Raw genomic sequence first — 22,940 nt, 5'->3', positions numbered from 1 at the left:
AAGGATCCCTGAGAGGAAGATAAAATAATGACCACTAAAACACTGTACACCAAAGCAGCAGCCGTAGTTGGGGACCAAACTAAATCTAGTAACAACACTGGGTTAATACAAGTGAATGAAAATCACTAAGAATATATACAAAGTATATAAAACACAATTTATTAAACATAAAAGGAAAATATTAACATATGAATCAATATTGTAGCAAAAAATTTTATCACATAAATAAAAACACCAAAAGTCCAGAGCAAATGTCTAAGAAGTAAACACAGTGTGGGGTCCCTTACACTGATTAAATAGCCACTGGAACTAGAAATGTGCACATATAAAAATTAATATATAAAAACGAAAGTTTAATAAATGATGTTTTATATACTTTGTATATATTCTTAGTGATTTTCATTCACTTGTATTAACCCAGTGTTGTTACTAGATTTAGTTTGGTCCCCAACTACGGCTGCTGCTTTGGTGTACAGTGTTTTAGTGGTCATTATTTTATTTTTTGGAGCGCTCACACACCATTTTTTATTATTTTTTTTATATGTATGATTAAGTCGCTCTCCTGTATGTGATGCAGCCCCGTTTTTGGTGATTAATATTATCATTTTGTTCTCATTGTCAGTTACCTTACATTTGTTTTGTTCCCTGAGAGGAAGAGTCTAAGTGCAGTTCCACAATTGTTTTAGGGACAAGATTGTAGACCTACAGGAGGTTGAAATGAGCTACAAGACCATCGCCAAGCATCTTGGTGAGAAGGTGACAACAGAGGGTGCGATTATTCGCAAATGGAAGAAACTTGTGAAGTTTCAATGATAATGAGAATGGTGAGGAACCAGCCCAGAACTACACGGGAGGATCTTGTTAATGATCTCAAGGTAGCTTGAGATCAAGTCACCAAGAAAATAATTGTTATCACACTACGCCGTGAAGGACTGAAATCCTGCAGCGCCCACAAGATCCCCCTGCTCAAGAAAGTACATGTACAGGCCCGTCTGAAGACGGCCAATGAACATCTGAATGATTCAGAGGAGAACTAGGTGAAAGTGTTGTGGTCAGATGAGACAAAAATTAAGCTCTTTGGCCTCAACTCGCCGTGTTTGGAGGAGGAGGAATGCTGCCTATGACCCCAAGAACACCATCCCCACCGTCAAACATGGAGGCGGAAACATTATGCTTTGGGGGTGTTTTTCTGCTAAGGGGACAGTACAACTGCACTGCATCAAAGGGACGATGGACGATCAAATCGTGGGTAAGAACCTCCTTCCCTCAGCCAGGGCATTGAAAATGGGTCGTGGATGGGTATTCCAGCAGAACTATGACCCAAAACACACAGCCAAGGCAACAAAGGAGTGGCTCAGGAAGAAGCACATTAAGGTCCTGGAGTGGCGTAGCCAGTCTCCAGACCTTAATCCTATAGAAAATCTGTGGAAGGAGCTGAAGATTTGGGTTGCCAAACGTCAGCCTCGAAACCTTAAGGGAGCACAATAGAGTCAGAAACACAAACATGTATTCCTGACCCTATAGGGTTAAAACCACCATTTAAAAACCACCCCTGGCCCCTCATGCCTCCCCCTAAAATAGTAAAATCTTACTTGTATTCAAGTCTGCAGGCTTTGTCCCAGTTTCCTGTAGACCTGCCAACTGCCTGCTGACATCAGCAGAAGTGGTAGCCTGATCCAATCACAATGCTTCCCCATCGGATTGGCTGAGACTGACAAGGAGGCAGATCAGAGGCAGAGCCAGCACAATTCAAACACAGCCCTGGCCAATCAGCATCTCCTCATAGAGATGAATTGAATCAATGAATCTCTATGTGGAAAGTTCAGTGTCTGCATGCAGAGGGAGAAGACACTGAATGTTTGGATACATTTTAGGCAGCCATGACCCAGGAAGGATCGCTAACAGCTATCTGAGGAGTGGTCAGTGAAGTTACCACTAGGCTGTAATGTAAACACTGCATTTTCTCTGAAAAGACAGTGTTTACAGCAAAAACCCTGAAGGTAATGATTCTACACACCAGAACAAATTCAACAAACTGTAGTTGTTCTGGTGACTATAGTGTCCCTTTAATGACTTGAAGAGGATCTGCAAAGAGGAGTGGGACAAAATCTCTTCTGAGATGTGTGTGAACCTGATGGCAAACTACAAGAAACGTCTTTCCTCTGATTGCCAACGAGGGTTTTGTCACCAAGTACTAAGTTGAAGGGGTCAAATACTTATTTCACTCATTGACATGGAAACCAAGTTATAACTTTTTTGACATGTGGTTTTCTGGATCTCACTGTTTAAATACACTTACCATTAAATTTATAGACTGATCATTTCTTTGTCAGTGTCAAATGTTCAAAAGCAGCAGGGGATCAAATACTTTTTCCCCCTCACTGTAGGGGTTTCATTTGCTCTGGCTGAGCTGGAAGCAGCAATTCCCATTGAAATACAAATTAGAGATAATGGTCATGAAGATTCCCTTTTCTTGTTGTGTTATTGACATTATTTATAGGTTCAATAAATGTTTATTTCTGCAGTTGGGCTTCACAGTTAGCTGGTGGTGAAAGTCATTATGTATTGTAAAGTCATTTCATTTGAAAATAGATAAGAGTAAAGTAGCAAAGGTGACATACACAGTGGGTGCGACTAAGGTGCCACAGTTCCAGATAGAGCCCTGTTTTGTAGGATGGATCCACCGTTCCGGATCAACGCTTTTTCTTAAAGGTATGTCAGATTATACATTTACACACTAATTATAAGCCTAAACGATTCCTGGAACAGTAGTTGTTTAGATTTTATTCAGAGATTACATTACATTACATTTTAGTTATTCTGCAGATCACAGACACAAAAGGTAAAATGGGTTTATAGATTAATATAATATATAATAGGTCTTGCTATATTAAGACAGACATGAAAAAAGTCTTATATGTTCCCATGTTTTGGCCTAAAAGTTTGCAACTTTATCTTCCAATTGACTGGAGTTTATTCTCTAAATAAAGTCTAAAATAGCTGGTAAGTGATTCTGGCAGATGTGACAAAAAGCAGCACTCACTAGTCATCCACACCACTTAGACTCACTGTGGCAGCCCTGTCTCTTTTAAAAAGGCACTATATGGTAGTCTCAGCCATTCTTAATTCTTAGATTAAGTACGTAATCTTTTATCTTTGATTTCTCTTGTTCATACTAAAAAAAAAAAAAATGCAGAATATTCTATTACAGCTGTCAGAAAGACTGTTTTGGTAGCCGATTCAGAATGTTTTTTTTCTATGATGCAATTTCAAGAATGGTAAATCTGAGCATCTAAAAATCTGCTGCAGACTCTCCACCAATGTACAGATCTAGGGCAGGATATGTACAAAAAATAAAACCACACCAGGATTATCACAAGGTCCATTACTAGCCCTATGATGCTGCAGGCGCATAACATCAAGCTATGGATGACATCACTAGATGCCCAGGGACTGCTTCCATCTTGGATGCAATGATTACTCGAAAATAAAAGGACCCTGACCACTTAATCTCACTTAAGTGGTCTGGGTGCAGTGGCCCTGTAGTTTTAACCCACCTATGTAAAACATGACAATGTGCACCCTGAAGGGTTAAATACACCTTTAGTGTCTGCCTTCCAGACATTAGGTGCATTGCATAGGACCTTCCACAACAGAGCAACGCTTCCAGGAAGATGCTGCGGAAGCAGTGGGGGCAACAGCACTGAGTGAGTCTCGCTGCTGGATAAAAGAATAGTAAAACGTTTTTTCTTTGTAAAAATGTTTATTGCAGTTCGTGGGCCCTCTAATCTAAATATGACCCATGGCACTAAAGTGCTAGGAATACAGGTTTACTTTCCTAACACTATAGTGTTCTTTTAACACTTCTGTGCTGTCAATTCTCGATGAAATAATTTGGCTGAGAGTGCAGAGTGAGGCACTTTCAGAAGAGTTGTAGTTTACATCATACCTTTCAATGGGCATGCAGTAAGTTGCAGTGGTACCTGGAGAGACAATTTAAAGTGCTTCTGTCATGCTTTGATGTCAATTTAAGAGCATACAATGTCTCTACATTGTGCTGGTAAAATTGACAGCAACTGACACAAATTAATATGTATAGAGGTATAGGTATTTGCTATTCAGTCATACTCCACAGAAGTATTGATTGCCTCACACAGGTCCATGGAATATTGTCCTGAGTATAAGTACTAGAGTTTTTAGTTCTAAATATTTCATATACATACAAACCATCAGGGCCAGATTAAGAGCCCAGTGGGCCTGGTGCTGACAATTATGATGGGGCCCAATTCCAGAATCTTATCGACCAGAAACACTAAAACGGTCATACCTCTAAAGCGTCATGTATCTATGGAAATTGTGTTGGAGGGAAACTCAAAGGATGCAGCTATAAAAAAACAAAAAAAAAAACACACTATGCCAGTGGTTCCCAAACTAGTCCTCGTGGAACCCCTACCAGTCCAGGATTTAGGGATCACTGTTGTGTCAAAGGTGTTTTTTTTTCTCTTTTTTTCTAAAAACACCTCCTCTTTTTCTAAAAACACCTTCCCTCCTCATCAGACCTCTGTGTGCTTCTCATCCACCCCCCAGCCCTCCGTGTGCCTCATCCTTTCCCCCTCAGCCTTCTGTGTGCCTCCCCCTGCAACCTGTGTGCCTTTCCCCCCTCCGGTGTTTTTTTTTTCTAAAAACACCTTAGATACAACTGGGTAATCCCTGAATCCTGTACTGGTAGGGGTTCCACGAGGACAGGGTTGGGTACCACTGTTCTATGCTAATCTCTCTATAATTTATGTTTTCATCTTTTAAGTAAATCCATACCCCTTAACAGCAGTGTCCAGTAAAGCAGGAAGTCAATGGGGACACCGACACTAGGGACATAGAGACATGGGGACACAGACTGGGAGACTAGGGGACACTGATACACTAGGGACACTGGCTGGAAGGCATGGAGACACAGGCATGGAGACTTGGGGACACTGGGAGACATGGGGACATTAGGGACACAGAGACATGGAGACAGACACAGGAACCCTGGGAGAAATGGGGACACAGACACTGGGAGACACTGGCTGGGAGTCATGGGGACACAGAGACATGGGGACACAGAGACATGGGGACACAGACACTGGGAGACTAGAGGACACTGGGAGCCATGGGGACACTGGGAGCCATGGGGACACTGGGAGCCATGGGGACACTGGCTGGGAGACATGGGGACACAGAGACAGTGTCCCTAGTGTCTCCTTGTCTCACAGTGTCCCCATGTTTTTCTTTTTTTTTTTTAAATGGGCCTATTCCATGGGCCTGGAGCTGCAACTCCATCAGCCCCTTTGTTAATCCGGCCCTGCAAACCATCTGCTGTATCTGTAAGTATATATGTTAAGGTATACATTTGCTGGGGATTTCACTGGGAATATATATATATATATATATATATTTATTTTATAATATAATGTAGACAGCATTCATACTTATCTGAAGGTTAACTAGGCACCCTCAAGGTTGTAGTTCACAAGTATTCTTTAATGAATAAATATGCAAGCATTTTTCCCCCTAAGAAAGGAATCTGTCATGACATTTTGACAGTTCTTATGAATACTATACTATTAAGTAGTCACTTTTTTTTTTTTTTTTTTTTTTTTTTTTAAATGGCAAAGTAAAGCATACGTATATTATTGCTGTTAACTTTCACCTATATCTAATTCACAAAGAATTACTCGGGAAATATTGAGATAGCTGTTATCCCGGCTCTGTTTCAGGATCCTCACCTTTACGCTGTGGATTGTGCAACTCTAGTATGGTTGAAACAACATGCACAGCTATAGTGTACAAAGAGTGATAGGATTCTTAAACAGGTAGTCTGCTGGCGTGATAGACGGAATTATCTCAAACTGAAGAGGTGGAGAAACATTGTAGCACAATTGTCCCAATCAATAAATGTGCGTAGCATGACAATTGAGGAGGTGGAATCCACAGAGAACATGAAGACAAAAGGTGTCCTCCACAGGTCTGTAGAACTGCACAGGTGGTAGTAGAATAGAAGAGATGGTCCAGCCTTTTTTTAAAATATTGGGCAGTGGAGTGTCCCTTTAAAGGAACACTAAGCACCATACCTACTACAGCTTGCTTTTTGCTAACAGTTTGATTTCATACATTGGGTCTGCTGGTCCTTGTTCCTGCCTCTCAGAGAGCCAATCAGCTGATGTTCTCAGCCAATGAGCTAGCTCTGCACTGCGGGGCTTAGCTGAGATTCCAGAGGCTTCTAGTGGGAGCTTTCGGCTCTCTGACTGAAAGGGGAAGGGAGCGGTGTTAGAAAACAGTTAGACTGCTTACATTGGGGGCATCAGGGCATTCTTGGCACTTTGTCCACTACTGCGTGCTGTAGTGGTTATGGTTCTTGGAGGTTTCCTTTACCGACTGATAGCTAAGCAGGATATAGTGGATCTTTACAAGTTTGTGCATTCAGTAGCTTTACATTAAAATTTTATGCATAGCGATTAAAAATAAATAACAATAAGTGTTGTTCAATACTTTTTAATTATATCACTGAGAGAAAACCATTTTGTTTTAATCTTTATTTACTTCACATTAGTGTCTGTGCTTGTAATGTGCACTTTGCACTAAGTCAGGAGATATTGGTCCTTGAGAGTAGATCACAAAAATAGTGGCTGACAATATGAGAATCTGACCTAGTACAAGCCATAAATATAGCAAACATGCTGCTGAGACACTATTATAGTTATCATGTCACTGAATGTTATCTGTTTAGTATATACCTACCCCTTCAATGACGGGTAACAAATTCCTTAAAGAAGGTTTTTGTTTTTATTACTTGGTACCGGTTCCTAAAGTCCCCTGGTGCCATCCTTCCTTTCAGCGTGAAACCATTTTTAATGCTAAATGAGAGTGCCCAGCAGCCCATGCCCCATGTACTAATGAAGCTGCAATAGCCTAAGCAGCAGTGATTTCAGCCTATCACAGTGCCCATTGTTGGTATGAATTGGTACGGCTAGAAGGAAGCATGCAATCTCTGCCTTAGCCATAATTTCAGTATGGGCTTGTTTGTTGGTAACCAGGAGTTTATATTTAGTGGTAAACTTCCTGAAAATGGTTTAACACTGACTGGAGGAACAGTGCCAGGGGACCCCAGGCACCATAACCAGTTTCATGAGATGTAGTGCCTGCAGTGTCCCTTTAACGTACAACATCAGAAGAAAATAGCCTTTTTGCCCCAGACCTAGGATATCTGAGTTGATTCACCTTTTCCAACACAGGGCACTTTTAAGACATAAGCTCAGGCGGTAAATGCAGTTTCAATAAGACATTATTGAGAAAAACAAACAAAAACGCAACATATGGAATAGTGGATTTTTGTATAACAGAATCATGGTTTTAACTTGATTATCAGCATTAAACAAGTGCATAATGAAGCTAGTGTGCAAAAGGGAGTCAAGTCAGAAATTTCAACCACTAAAGCAGGGGTAGGCAACCATCGGTACTACATTTCCTCTGATGCTTTGCCAGCATTATGGATGTGAGTATTAAGGGAGATGTAGTCCACAAAATCTCAAGTGCCAAAGATTGCTTACCCAAGAGCAATGACGCAAACAGCATTCTTTAGGTGTAGACTTTACACTTGGGGCTTCACATACAGACACACATTCACACTCCCCAGACAGACACACACACACACTGACATGCATTCCATACCCAGGTACAAATTGCAAAACACACACATACACGCACAAACTCACAAATCAGATTGCAAGTTGTTGTAGCCACTTTCCACTTTAGGTACCTTTTACCAGGAGGGCGGCTTCCTTGGAGTACATAGGCGGCCAGTCTGTGGCTGGCTGCCACTACGGGCTGTGCTCGACTGGTTGTTCCTCTCGTCCCATGAGGCTTCTTTAGATTACTCAGATATCCATTCCTTTCAGTGCAGCCATGCTGGAGATGTATAAAGGCAGTTTGCTCCATCTGGTAAGGGGCCCACACGGTCACAGATCTGTACCCGCTAATGGCTACACTGGATGGCAGATGCTAGGAATTGAAAGTGTGGGTTACAAAGATGAATATAGCTCTCCCATAATCAAACAGGTTTAGTTAGTGAAATAATGTTATTACCCCTGCCCAACTCCATTACACATGTGGTTTATTTTATAAAAGCATTACAAAATGGAATCTGCCAAAATAAATAGCACCGATTTCAACTACCTGTCTTCACTTGATAAGAAAAGTGGGGGTGCTGATAATCTTTTACAGGCATGTGAACACCTGACCTATAGTGCTTCTCAGAGAAGTATTATAATCAGAAGCACTCACTACTTTGAACTAAAGTGATTGAAGCAGGAAATCCTCCTGGCTTGACAGCTGTGGGATAGAACCAGCAGGATTTATCAAAAAAGTATCAAATTTTTCTTGAAATATTTTTTTTTTTTTTTTTTAAATAAAATAAGCTTAAAGGATCACTATAGTGTCAGGAAAACAAACTCGTTTTCCTGACACTTTATACTCCTTAGGACCCCCCATCCTCAGGGCCCCCCTCCCTTGGCACCAAAGGGGTTAAAACCCCTTCATCTACTTACTTTAATCCCGCGCCGGGCTCCCTCTGCACTGGTGACCTCTCCTCCCCCGCCGTCTGCTCCCGAGTGGAGCGGAATGTGCATGCACGACAAGAGCCCCACGCGCATTCAAACAATCCATAGGAAAGCATTTCTCAATGCGATTTTCGCATCCAGCGTCGCAGAAGCGCCTCTAGCGGCTGTCAGGAAGACAGCCACTAGAAGCTGGATTAACCCGCTCTGAAACTGCTATGTTTACATCTGAAGGGTTAAAACCTGGGGGACCTGGCACCCAGACCACTTCATTGAGCTGAAGTGGTCTGGGTGTCTATAGTGGTCCTTTAAAGGGAGACGGAGTAGAGTGGTTCAAAAGTGTCTCTTTAGGGTGCAGGTAAAAGTGTATTTTATAATTTGCCATTTTGTTCATGTGTGACTAAGTGGCACAATAAGCAAAATAAGTCCAAATAATAAAATATGCTAAAATACAATTTTACCCCCACATTCTAGGTAAGACAAATACTATACGAGTTAGTTATTTTGCTTAAATCACACCTGAACAAAACGGCAAATAATAAAATGCGCTAAAATACATTTTTACCTAGGGTGTATTTGAGTAGAAAATTATGTGATTAATTAAATTATTTTCTCTAAAAATATTTGATTTATACATACTACTGCACGTCAGCATGAGAAAGATGTACCTGTCTGGCATTTCTAATCACAAGGGTTCTATACCAGAGGTTGATGCCGGAACAGGAACAAACCTTATCCTTGTGTTCACACAAATTCTAAGTTACACCAACGCTGCAGGGTTTTCCTCACATGAGTACAATTGGACCAATCAGCCATGTTGCCATCTGTGGTGATCAGAGCGTGTTCTGACCTGTATTGCTGTAAGGATAGCCTTAAGCCTTAAGCCTCAAGAACTCCTTGCAATGCATGTTTTCCCAGTCTCCTCCCTTGAACACAGGTGGATCAGTTTTTCAGATTTACTGAAACATTTCACCTAATATGGGTGAGTAGAATTTATATATTTCTGTTTTAATCAGGTTACAGGGTTATTCATGTGAGAAATCTTGGAAATTCAAAGTTAATTTCAAATTCAAATCCAAAAATCACCAAACTGGTAAAAAATCTTCAAGTCAGCAAGGCTTCAAGTTTGGCTACTTTGGCCTGAAGTTTGAAATTCACTTAAAATCCCAGACAACAACTCTGTTATTGTATCATATAGATAAAGCCTTTAAAATTATCAAAAGCTAATTAAAAAAATAAATAAATGTAAAGTCCCTCCACTTAAGATTAATCCCCAGACTTTGCTTTCACCAAATCAGAAAGCGGCTCAGGTACTCATACTCATGGTCTCAGCAAGTGTTTCTGGGGGTTCTATAATTTTTAGATTTCTACTGTTGATATCATGATAGAATGTGCGGTATTATTGTAGCAAAAGACGAAACGATGCAGGTTGGGATGGGCAGAAAGCTGTATTTTTATTTCTTTTTAACCCCTTAAGGACCAAACTTCTGTAATAAAAGGGAATCATGACATGTCACACACGTCATGTGTCCTTAAGGGGTTAAAGACCACAAAATTCAGCATATCAAGATTGGCCAACTTTGGCAGGTCTGCTATTGGGCAGACATGGGCAGGTATGGATGGCATGCTGGAGTAAGTGTGATGCATTTGGTGTCATGCATAATGTGTCGAACCACAAAAGGGAGCATCAACTCATCGCTCATATCCACTATCATGACAGGTTCCTCACCAGAGAAGGCAATCAGCCTATATACTAAGCACTGTTGCAATACTCACATGGGCTTAAATCCTCTAAATTAGTGTAGTGCAAATTTGCACTCGCACTAAACTTTTTAACCAGAGTAAGTTTGCAGGGCGATCATGAAGACTTCAGAATAAACTAGTGTCACACAGTTCAACCTTGTGACTTGACAAGTCTGCCCAGGGGTGTACCTAGAGCATTTGGCACCTGGGGCGGATCCCTTTTACATTTCCCCTACCTCCCTCTACAAAAATCCTGCACCCATCTAAAAAGAATCCTGCACCCCCCATTTACAAAAATCACCGCCCTCCTCTCCAAGACCCCTGCCCCCCTACAAACACCTTGCACCCTCCATTCACAAAAATTCCTGCCCTCCTCTCCAAGACCCCTGCCCTCCTCTCCAAGACCTCTGCCCTCATACAAACACCCAGCACCCTCCATTTACAAATCCCCCTGCCCCCCCTCTACAAAAAAACCTGCACCCCTCTACAAACCTCATGCACCCCCAGTCACAAAAATCCTTGCCCTCCTCTCCAAGACCCCTGACCCCCTACAAACCCCCTGCACCCCCATTCACAAAAACTCCTGCCCAACCCTTGCTCACTCCCTCTACAGACCCCTGCTCACCCCCTCTACCAGAGCTCTGCACCCCCTACAAACCACCTGTATCCCCCATTCACAAAACTCCTGCCTACCCCCTTCTACAGACCCCTGTCCAAAGCCCCTACCTGTCACCTCCTCCCAGCCGGCCGACATTACAAGTGCCTGGTTGCGGTCTTAAAGGACCACGGCACCAGACTGGGCCCCTGTTCAGCAGTAATGCTTCCCCGGTGCTATAATCATAGCACCAGGGAAACATTCTGCGGCACACAGTTTGGGAGCCGCTGGATTACAGGATAAAACTTACCAGGAAAGGCTTAAGGATCTTAACATGTATAGCTTGTAGGAAAGAAATGACGGGGGGATATGATAGAAACATTTAAATACATTAAGAGAATCAACACAGTAAAGGAGGAGACTATATTTAAAAGAAGAAAAACTACCACAACAAGAGGACATAGTCTTAAATTAGAGGGGCAAAGGTTTAAAAATAATATCAGGAAGTATTACTTTACTGAGAGGGTAGTGGATGCATGGAATAGCCTTCCAGCTGAAGTGGTAGAGGTTAACACAGTGAAGGAGTTTAAAGGGACACTCCAGACACCCAGACCACTTCTGCCCATTGGAGTGGTCTGGGTGCCAACTCCCACTACTCCTAACCCTGCAAGTGTAATTATTGCAGTTTTCTATAAACTGCAATAATTACCTTGCAGGGTAAACTCCACCTCTAGTGGCTGTCTACTAGACAGCCACTAGAGGTCACTTCCTCCTTCATAGCACAGGAAACCTGTGCTAGAGCGTCGCTGGAGGTCCTCACACTGTGTGAGGACCTCCAGCGTTGCTCATTTCCCCATAGGAAAGCATTGAAATTATTTTTTCAATGCTTTCCTAAGGGGAGACGTAATGCGCATGCGCATTAGGTCTCCTCGGCCGGTGGGCGGGATCAGTCTCGCCCACCGGCCGCCGCAATACAGAGGAGGAGCGGCGCTGAGGAGGAGGCAGCGGCGAGGGACATCGCCCTTGCCTCAGGTAAGTGACTGAAGGGGTTTTTACCCCTTCAGTAACTGGTGATTGGGGGGTGGGAGGGAGGACCCTCCAGTGCCAGGAAAACGGATAGTTTTCCTGGCACTGGAGTTTCCCTTTAACTCTGCCTTTAGTGGCAGTCTATTAGACAGCCACTAGAGGGCACTTCCTGATTCATAGCAAAGATTTTGCTAGAGTGTCACTGGACGTCCTCACGCTATGTGAGGACCTCCAGCGTCGCTCAATTCCCCATAGGAAAGCATTGAAAATCTTTTTCAATGCTTTCCTATGGGGAGACCTAATGCGCATTGCCGCGCATGCGCATTAGGTATCCTCAGCCGGCGGGCGAGATCAGTCTCGCCCACCGGCTGACGTGATTAATGGGAGGAGCCAAGCCGACCCAAAACCACAGCCGAGGGACATCGGTGGAGTCTCATCGGATTGTTTTCCTGGCACTGGAGTTTTCCTTTAAGCATGCGGGATTGGCATAGCTATCCTAGCTATAAGAAAATTGGCCAGACTAGATGGGTGAATGGTTCTTATCTGTCGTCACATTCTATGTTTCTATACCAAACCATTCCTGAACGATTTGACATTAAACCAGAGGAGTGCGCCAGAGGACTCTAGGCAAGATAACCACTGCAGTGAGCTGATGATTGCTGCAAACAGTGCCTCTTAAAGAATTAGATACAGCAATTGAATAATATATGACAATAACTCAATTAGAGGTCTGCTGAAGCCATTTAAGTAAAGTTTGATATCGTTTATGTTGTTTCATAGAGACAGGATGTCGAAAAATAAACATAGAGCTAGGAAAACCACATTTCGTACTGTACTGGTTAAGGTGCGAGGAGTGTCCTAGCACCTCTCCAGTGTAAGTAGTTAAAGTGTGATGCAGTGGTTATGGTGCCAGGAGTGCCTTGATACCTATCGAATGTTAGTGGTGAACGTGTGCTGCAGTGGTTATGGTGCATATAGTGTTCGTTTAAATTGAGGACAATGGTGACAAATAAGCCTTGCGTATGTTTGTACACTTGGTACACCCCTTCCACATGCCTATGGTATTTTCATATAAAAATGTTGCATCAGTTTCTGACTATAAAATATCATGTATAACTGTGCTGTATGTCAGGAACAATATGATCATAATTCTTATAATTTAGAATATTTGTTTCAGCACTAGGTGGTATACTATGGTGGGTCAGGTTATACCCAATCTCTCTGACACACACAGTGGGAGATCTATCAAGGAAAAAGGGGGAGCTATTCTGGGACAGATTAATAAATGTTGGTGGACATACTCTTGGTTTCCATGGTGATTGCTCCTTATTCAGCACTTTGCTATTAACATTCCTATCAGGGGATTCCAGTGTCTAACAGGTTAGTATAGAGCACCATATGAGCAGATAATGAGGCCAGGCCAGGAAAGAAAGGGGTGGGTGACAGAATACAACAGCCTGCGTGTAAAGTTGGTGGAAGGGGGAGGAGGAGGAGGGAAGAAAAGGGGGAGGATCCAAGATATGAAAGTACAAACTCATGTTGCAGTATGGAGAAGCAGAACAATCCTTGGTTCGCTAATATGAAGAGGTTAGTGTTGTCCCCTGCTAGTGTCCTTATTCCCCAGTCTGTGGTTCAGGGTTAAAGCCCACCCAGCCATGCAGCTGCACCCTGGCTGAAAAGCACAGAGGAAGTAGTAACATTACTTCCAGGGAACAGTGAATAACAAACCTCACAGTGTCAGGACAACTTGCAAGGTTTGAGGTCAATGATATAACGTTTTATGCAATCCCTGTATTGCTGCCAATGGCCACACTAGGCAGTTTGTATTTATATTACTTTAACCCTCTGCTTGCTGTTAACATTTCAGTGTACAAGACATATGGCATTTACAGGGAAAGAGTTGAATACACACACGTCTAGGGACACCTAGGGAATACAGATTATTTTCTATTAAATGCTTGATATATATTTTTTTTCTTCACATTTCTGATTGTTGCATTCTATTCGCGTATGACAGGTTTTTGTCATAGCTCATACTCGTTAACATGATGGCTTTTCTAAGCAATAATCCTCATTCACAGCTAATTTGAAGGATGCACGGTATGGCTTTTCTACAAATTACGTAGAGACATTTATAAGCCTGTTTGGGAGCGCTAGGTGTTAATAAAAACGTGAATTATTTTTTGATGGGATATATGTAGACTAAATATGAAAATTGCCTTATAGCCATCATTTAAAATATTTCAACCTACTATAAGATTGTACTCGTGTACTTGGTATTTAACTGGATATTTAAGATGGCACATTTTGCTGTTATATAAAGAATACAGGATGTAAGCAAATAAACGTTTAATGTGGAATACTAAAATCTACCAGTGAACATTTTGTTATACTCATTGCTTTACATTGTCGTAATATAATTAGTATTTATATAGCACCTTTCTCCCAGTGAGACTCAAAGCACTTTTCAGAGCACGCTCTCGGAATTAACTGAATCAGCAGCTGAATATTAATAGATGTTATTATGAAGAGGCAAACACTTCACAAGTGGCATAGAAACATAGAAACATACAATGTGATGGCAGATAAGAACCATTCGGCCCATCTAGTCTGCCCAATTTTCTAAATACTTTCATTAGTCCCTGGCCTTATATTATAGTTAGGATAGCCTTATGCCTATCCCACGCATGCTTAAACTCCTTTACTGTGATACTTCCTGATATTATTTTTAAACCTTTGCCCCTCTAATTTAAGACTATGTCCTCTTGTTGTGGTAGTTTTTCTTCTTTTAAATATAGTCTCCTCCTTTACTGTGTTGATTCTCTTAATGTATTTAAATGTTTCTATCATATCCCCCCCCCCTGTCTCGTCTTTCCTCCAAGCTATACATGTTAAGCTAGGTAGAAGAAATGTATGTGCTGGTACCCTGTCCGTAGCTGCAGACTACCAGATGCTGCGTTACTGAGTGCGCTTCCAATTAATAGGACTACAGGTGGGAGTGACCCCCATCTTTATAGCATTATAGAGATCGTAGGTGCTGTGTTAAGCAATACCTTTTAACTTGCCTAAATCCCTGATAGTGTAGGCCTTCTGGCTTGTGTTTTCGCATTCTGTTTACTCCCCTCTTAAGCACTACATTTTATGTGAGTTGATAGTATACATCCCTGGTTAATAAATCTCTCCTTGCACAGAATAGAATAGGTGAAAGACTTGGTAGACAATCCGTACTGCGTGACACGTGGGAGTCGCAGGTAAACCTGCAGATTGTATGTTTTCCCTCCCCCACATTTTGACATTGAAGGGTTTAAAAAAACACTTCTACATATGTAAACCTTCACCTTCAGCCTGTCCCTTATTCACTAAACTGGGAATAGTGAAGAATTGGCAAGGAAATTGCACGTTTCTCCATGAGATGATGAAAGAATGGAGTTGATCATGGCTCCCTCTTGGTAATTAGGGGGTCCTGAGAACCCCCTTATTTAAAGGACCACTGTAACATTAGAAATACAAATGCATATTCCTAATGTTTGTGTTACCATCCCTAGTACTATTAGGCGTGTTATCCCCCATGTTTGGCACTGAAAGGGTTAAAAATTCTTCTTTACTTACCTTGTTTCCAGCACCGATGACGCTAGGTCCCCCCTTCAGTTTAATAGCCCCCACTCGCACAGCACTGGTGGGTGCTCGGGAGGGGGGACACTAGGGTTTAGTTTTTTTAGTTTTTTTAACAGTGAGCAGCCACAGGCTAGACATGCCTGCGGTATAGCGAGTAGGGGCAGAATTTACTAATACTTAGTAGTCTTTACTTAGTATTAGTAAATTTGTCTGAAAGACCAATTTAGGTCTTTCAGTCTTTTGGTAGATTGCTCCCTAATACCGTTGGAATTAGGGAGTTATCTACTAAGTGGCTGCAAGATGCAGCCGCGGAACGAATAGGATCGGAGTTTCATTCATTTGAATGAAATTCCGATCCAAACAAAGTCCCGAATTGCATCCTAGCACGAATGGAGAACCTGTTTTTATTCTGTTAGGACGAAATTCAGTGGTTTCGCCAGCGTTCTGTCTAAAATGAGAGGGCGTTCGGGAATACTGACACGAGGAATCGCAAGGTCACGGAGGACAGATAAGAATTGTGGGGAAATTTATCTGACCACAGAAAACTAGAGCAGACAGGAAGAAATGAACAACAGATCCTGAGAGAGGGAGAGAAGAGGAAGCGATTAAAGAAATTTAAGTTCGGCATGGCAGTGCCGCTTTAAGGAACTCAAGTATCTTTACCATAAGCATTATTAGTTGACAGTGGCGGCCGCCATCGCAAGTTAACATTAGTGTCAGAAGTTGACTCTTTCCAAGAATCCTTTGGCCTCTCTATTTCTATTAACAGCAGACATTCACATACCTAGGATATTGACAACATTGCTGTCTTCGGTCCAACTAGCTCAAATGCTAGCTGTAGGATTAGAACACTTTGCTTACAGGATGAGTCTCTCTATTGAGACTGTTCTTCCTGGCTGGATCTACGACTGTTATTTTTCTTTGTTTTAATTTTCATTGGTGAATCAAACCCTCCCTCATCTTTGGGGTTATGGAATCTTCACCATAAAACTGTTCTATTTCTCCATGACTTAGGTACACATTATTACATGCTTACAGCAGGTGTGTCATTTGTCCTGGAGGGCCAAATTGTCCATTGAAAGTGGTATGGGGGGCATATAATTTATGAACACACACGTAAAGAACAATAATTCACCTCATTTATTAAATGTATTACTTTCTTACACCAATAAATAAAAGTTGTAATAATACCTTTTGTGTGTAGTATTGGCTTTTGACTGCAGTTGTACATTTGCGTGTAGTGTGTGTGTGTGTGTGTTTGAATGCACGGGTATGTTTGTAGTAATGGCGTTTGAAAACAGGGGTGTATGTGTGCAGTGTTGGTGTTTCAATGCAGGGGTGTTTATTTTTTATTTTTTTTCAAATTATTTTTATTAACTCTTTTACATAATTTAAAAAAAATATATAACAAGTCAACAATATTAAAATACAGGGGTGGGGGGATTCCATCTTACATATCAAATAAAACTGAACATTTCAAATGTTTGCATAAAAAAATACAGAGTATAATAATTTGTAAGCAGAAATGAATATAACAGTTAACTCATGTAGAATCGCAGGATGTGTGGAAGAATTTATATACAGTATTTGTTTTTTATTTCCTTTTCCCAGTTGTCCCTTCTGTGCTGTGTGTGTCTGGTCCTGCATCCCCTCACGGCTCTCAGCAAGCTGGGAGGAAGTGATCTAAACTCACTTCCTCCCAGAAGTGAATGGGGGTGGAAAACTTCCCACAATTATAGTCCTGATAGTCCTCCACAACTCCCCTCATGGCTGCACCACCCCCACATAATTGTCAACAACCCCATTTATGCACACACTGTTACACATATACACACTGTTAGACACACATATCACTGGGAGCATAAGGCAGACACTTCAAGTAAGTCCCATGATTAAAAAACAGAGATAAAGGATGGCGCTTAAAAATAGGTAGTAGTGCGTTTAAGATATCATATATAAAAAACCAGTGCAGCACACATAAAAACCACCCAAGTGTATAGTCACTTAATAACACTTACATACAAAGATAAAACAGAAAAGAGGGCGGTGGTTGCGCACACAATGAATGATATCCTTGGTCTTAAGTGTAGACCCTTAGGTTTGCAAGAAAGGGCAGAAGACGTGAGCAGCTGCCTGCAGGACACTGAAACAAAAAGGAATGATTTCCATCATTCCTTTTTGTTTCAGTGTCCTGCAGGCAGCTGCTCACGTCTTCTGCCCTTTCTTGCAAACCTAAGGGTCTACACTTAAGACCAAGGATATCATTCATTGTGTGCGCAACCACCGCCCTCTTTTCTGTTTTATCTTTGTATGTAAGTCCCATGATTACTCTTATGTTTAAGTCACCCTGTGCCCATTATTGGTGCAGGGTGTGTATTATTTGTTAAATATCTTATGTGCTATCCTGTCCTACCGATGTCTGTGCAGCTCCATCTATTGGTTGTGAAGATCTTAAAACAGCTATACGCACTATCTGAATAGCAAGGCTAGTTAATTTGCTTACTCATGTAGATTTGCATATTTCTTGTTTGTCATTGTCTTCCACACCCCTTAATAAATATGTTATTGTGTTACTATGAGTTCCTGTATTTTTCCCCATATAATTTGGATATATGTTTTGGATTGAGTGTGTCACCATAAGTTATACGTAATGCAGATAGGGGTTAGTCCTGAGTGAAAATAAAGCATTGTGTGTTTGTTCTATTGGGAACTGTGTGTTCTGTGTGGTTAGGTAAGGGATTCCTGTAACAGAGTATTTGGATGGCCGGTTGCTTTGGTTCCTGAATTCCCGGACAAGTTAACAAAGAGCTAGGCCTGTAAAGGCACAAGCTTTGGCCATTGGGGTGGAAGCGTTCCAGGATCCCTGATAGCTGCTAGGAAGCTGACCTTGCTGAGAGGTATTCAGTTGGAGTAGAGGAGCTCCAGGGAGCAGATGTCCGTCTCCGCTTCCTCACAATCTCACGGAATCCTCCGCCTGTCCCCGATTCCACCCTCCTACCTGTGGGTGTTAAGTTGCTGCCTACACTAGGCATCTTAGTATTTCTTCGTACTTCTACATAATTTGTTTGATCACCTCTTTTTCTGCAGTTTCTTGTTTATTATATGCTGTCATTGTTTTCTTATACTATGTGACTCCATAATCAATATATTTTTAAAAAGTACCTTGTATCTACAAGCTTTCTCAGTAATTACACTGATGCCGAATCCATCGACCCTCCACTCCATAATCAATATATTTTTAAAAAGTACCTTGTATCTACAAGCTTTCTCAGTAATTACACTGATGCCGAATCCATCGACCCTCCAATCCATTTCCCAGGCTAAAGGTCTCATTTCTAATCAAGTGTATGCATTTACTGGTGCTTAAAATTTCAAGTCTTATTCTGCTAGACAGGCTTAAACGTTACTCAACACTACAATCCCAGAGGGTCTGAGGCATATTCAAAAGGAGTGGATTTCTTCTTCCTGGGCAGAATTTTCACTTGTTAATGGCTAGTGGGATTTTTGAGCCCTGTATTCTATACTGTTTTATTGGCCTAGTATGTCAGTCCACAAATAGTCCACTTGTGCATGCGAATCTAAAATTGTTTAAAGGCACACTACACTGCCTAAATGCGACTTTCACGTAGTGCTTTCATGCCTTTTCTCATCGGTTGTTTTAAAGGGACACTCCACTGCCAACATATAGGTGCCCTGGGCAATGCCAGCCTCTGGAGTTTAGCCCCACTGAGGTAAACTACCAGGAATAACAGGACCTGTTGCCTGATAGACAGCCAGGGTTGTTTAATAAGGCTATTTTATAAATGTGCCAATTTGTATTGAAATCTGCGCTTTTTGGGTAATGGAAGAAAAGAAGACACATTCTTCACACATAAACTATTTCAGAAAGTTGAATTGCTTTAAGTGTTCCTTTTTGCAAACATTTAAACCATCCTCTTCTTGTCTGACATCAAACTTTGGCATTTGCCAAGGTCGTCTATGTAATATCCTGTGGTTTTGGGAGATCTTCCCAAGATCCCTTCCAAACCGTAACATGAAGCACCTGAGGCCAGCATGGAAGCAGACCACTTTGGGGGGTCTTTAAAAAAACAAAAAGCAAATATCCCACAACTGACTATCACTTTAAGGATGGGTATTAGAAGCCAGAAACACTTCCTTATTGAGATTCTTTTGTTATTACCATATTAACTCCTTAAAGGGACACTGTAGGCACCCAGACCACTTCATCTAATTGAAGTGGTCTGGGTGCTGTGTCCCTTGTGCACTTAGTGCTGCAATGTAAAACATTACAGTTCCAGAGAACTGCAATGTTTACATTGCAGCTCTAAGTCTGCCCTCTGTGGCTGTCTATCAGACAGCCAATAGAGGGCTTCCGGAATCTAAACAGACTTTAGGTCCGTTATCTGACACCTCCATCACGGAACTCCAGCGTCAGATTTTCCTCAAAGGAAAGCATTGAATAATCACTATAGCTTGACTGGGGACTTTCCAAAACTCTTCCACCGACCAGAATCTTCTTTCAGGCAGGTAATGTCCCCTCTGCCTATTTTTGTGCATCTCTGCTTATAGTGATTGCTCCTGTCTTTTCAAAGACATTCACGGCTGTCCGTCGTAGCTCTCTTGATTTGCCCCTGTGCTAGAAGGATCCTCTAGCCAGCCGACAGGTCCAAAGTCTCTGTTACTGGGATCCCTAAGAATCCATATAGGACACACCGTTTCAAAAGGAACTAACATGCTCCGCTTTATTTTTACTTGGGACAAGCCCACGTGCTTGTTACATTTCGATTGCTGTGACAACTTTAATAAAATACAAATGTAAAGAACATTAGTAAACAAGCAATTAAAATGAATACGTGAACTATATAATACCAATAACAATTTCAAACACAATAAAAAGCAATAATATACACATTTATATATTTTGTTGCCCTTATATGCATACACGTCTAATGCAAATGAACACACTTCTAGTCAGTCAGCAGAAGTCACAGCAGAGTTATCCAGTAACAATTAATAGTTTGTACATTAATTACTGCTGTCACACACCTCTTGCAGGGACTCCTGGGACCAGGTCATGGAAGCGTCTGTCACTACCCTACACCATCTTTAACTCTAAAAGAGCATTGATGCATACTCAGCATTAACTCTTGCCTTACCCTAACCCTACAGTTAACCATAACCATACCCTAATACTAACTCTAACCCTACCCTATTCTTACCCGTAAATCTAGCCCTATCATAACCATAACACCACCACAAGCACTAACCTTAAGATAACCCACTGCTAACATCAATTCTTATGTTAGAAATGTGTTTTACTATTTAACACAATGGTGGTAGGTTGCTACTTAGTGTAATACTGAATAGAGCCCTGGATTCCAGCTTATTATGCTGATGGGCAGCTTGCAATGCCCAGCACCGGTCACAATTTGCGATGGATAGGTTTGAGACCTTGGGTTGGGTGATCTCAGTCAAGGAGGCGGAGTGCGGGCGGAGCCAGCTGCGGTTGACCCGCGCAGCACTAGAATAAAGGTAAGTTTTTATTATATTTTTAACACTATAGTGACAGAAACACACGTTGGTATTCCTTTCACTGCCGACGGCATAGATCATCATGTGGTCCTTAAGTGGTTAAAAACATTAATTATGGAGAAGAGACTTGAAGAAGGGCTGCTTTCAGCTTCACCCTCTTACACCCTTTCCTTTTGCAGATCAGGACTGGCTCATCAGGGTTGAAATGTTAGTTATTTTAAAGTAAATTTCAGAGCATAGGCAAAATTAGGCAAGCAGAAAACATGGCTGACTTTATATGTTTGTGTTCTACTTTGACAATTGTGACTGAAAACGTAATGCTCTTTGAATTCACTTCATGTACTCTGAGAATGCATGTGCTTACATTGGAATGCTAAGTCTCTCTATGTACGCTACCATGATACAAAGGATACCATACTTGCCTAGTGTGTATAGGCTTCTATTGTGCTTTGCATGTAAAGGCATCTTACGACATCTCTGATTGATAGACGCTGTAAATGGAAGTGTTTACAAGCTGTAAAGACCTGTTGAACTGTCCATGATTTTTTTTAAAAGCTCTAAGTATGACAAAGTGGCCTCGCAACTAGTAACTGTTTTTTAATAACATGTTTAAAAGAGTACTCCAGTGTAATAAATACAAATATGTACTTACAACATCATTGTGTCCCTAAGGAGGATTAAATATTAAATATGTTAAGGGTTTCTCCAAGCTCAACATTTTCTTTTAAAAGTGACCATAAGCAAAGTATTTCATCAACTGTTTTGAATTTACTTTAGCATGTGCAAAAAACACACTGTAATGCTCTCAATGTGTACTGCTGTACATAATAGACTACCACGTAAAAAACTGTGTATTTTACGTGGCACTTCCATAACAGCGCAGCCCTGCAGCAATCTTCTAGTTAGGGTCGAGCAGTTCTATAAGAATCAAAAAAGGAAATCAGTTTGACATTCATTTGGGCCATTACATGAACAGAGAGAAGAAAACCTGTGGATTTGACATAATGCACATCTGTGTGTGCAATGTAGGAATGTTTAGTTCAGGATCACAATATAGGGCAAAATCTTTTGTCTGTTATGTAAGTGAAGGAATATAGGTTATGTACTATGGGTTTTATTGTGTATTTTGTATTGTACATGCCTTACAAGTTGTCAGTGTTGTTTTGTTGGTGGCTGCAAGCTGCATATTGGAATATAATTATCTATATTACGAGTAATAGAGAAAGATTTTCAGAAATCAATACGATACCGCACTCCACATATTGTATTTGCAGATAATGCTTTTGTTTAGAGTCTAGAGTCTAGAGTGCCTAGTGCTTAACATGCCACTGTGGTGTGTGTGTGCAAATACATAGAGTACAACATACAAGAAAAATCACCCTAATATTACAATACACACAAAGATAATCTAGATCTCCATATCCACCTGTTTTAGCATCTTAATCAAAAATAGAAAAAAGTGTGTGTGTATATATACAAACCCAAAAAGAACAATAAATGTAAGTCACTGATCTGTCTTTTACTACCCATTCTGTGGTAGTAAAAAATAAAAAAAAAAGGTGGTCCAATGTAAAACTGTTTGGTAGATTAGACTCCTGTATAAAGGTCCAAGACCAACTCTCATTGGGATACAGAACCTTTGGCAGACTACATATAATATCACTTCAAGCGATCATGAGGTTTGTCCATGTGTTGAGGAAGTATCGGGTGGGTCCGAGGCTGCTCGCTTGGGATGTAGAATGGTCGAATGGGTGAGATTGTTCCTAATATACATAGGAAAGGATTGGTTTAGATTGTCAATTCTGATGATCTCTGCCAAGGAAGTATAACTCCATGCA

At 41.2% G+C, this 22,940-nt stretch overlaps 1 protein-coding gene across 5 annotated transcripts in view; it reads left to right on the top strand.

Moving 5' to 3' along the window:
• Nucleotides 1–22,940, top strand: part of ACACB (acetyl-CoA carboxylase beta) — a 159,948-nt gene that overhangs the window by 51,478 nt on the left and 85,530 nt on the right. The window contains exon 1 of one of the 5 annotated variants that reach the window (XM_063454680.1): nt 13,478–13,542. The exons of the other annotated variants lie outside the window; for them this stretch is intronic. Within the exon in view, the coding sequence (XP_063310750.1) occupies nt 13,502–13,542 (41 nt within the window). The 5' untranslated portion in view covers nt 13,478–13,501. Of the gene's footprint in view, nt 1–13,477; nt 13,543–22,940 lie in introns of those variants that run through there. 5 annotated transcript variants of the gene reach the window in all.

Source organism: Pelobates fuscus, chromosome 5, assembly GCF_036172605.1.
Source record: "Pelobates fuscus isolate aPelFus1 chromosome 5, aPelFus1.pri, whole genome shotgun sequence".
Lineage (NCBI taxonomy): Eukaryota > Metazoa > Chordata > Amphibia > Anura > Pelobatidae > Pelobates > Pelobates fuscus.
This window is presented reverse-complemented; position numbering and strand designations above follow the sequence as displayed.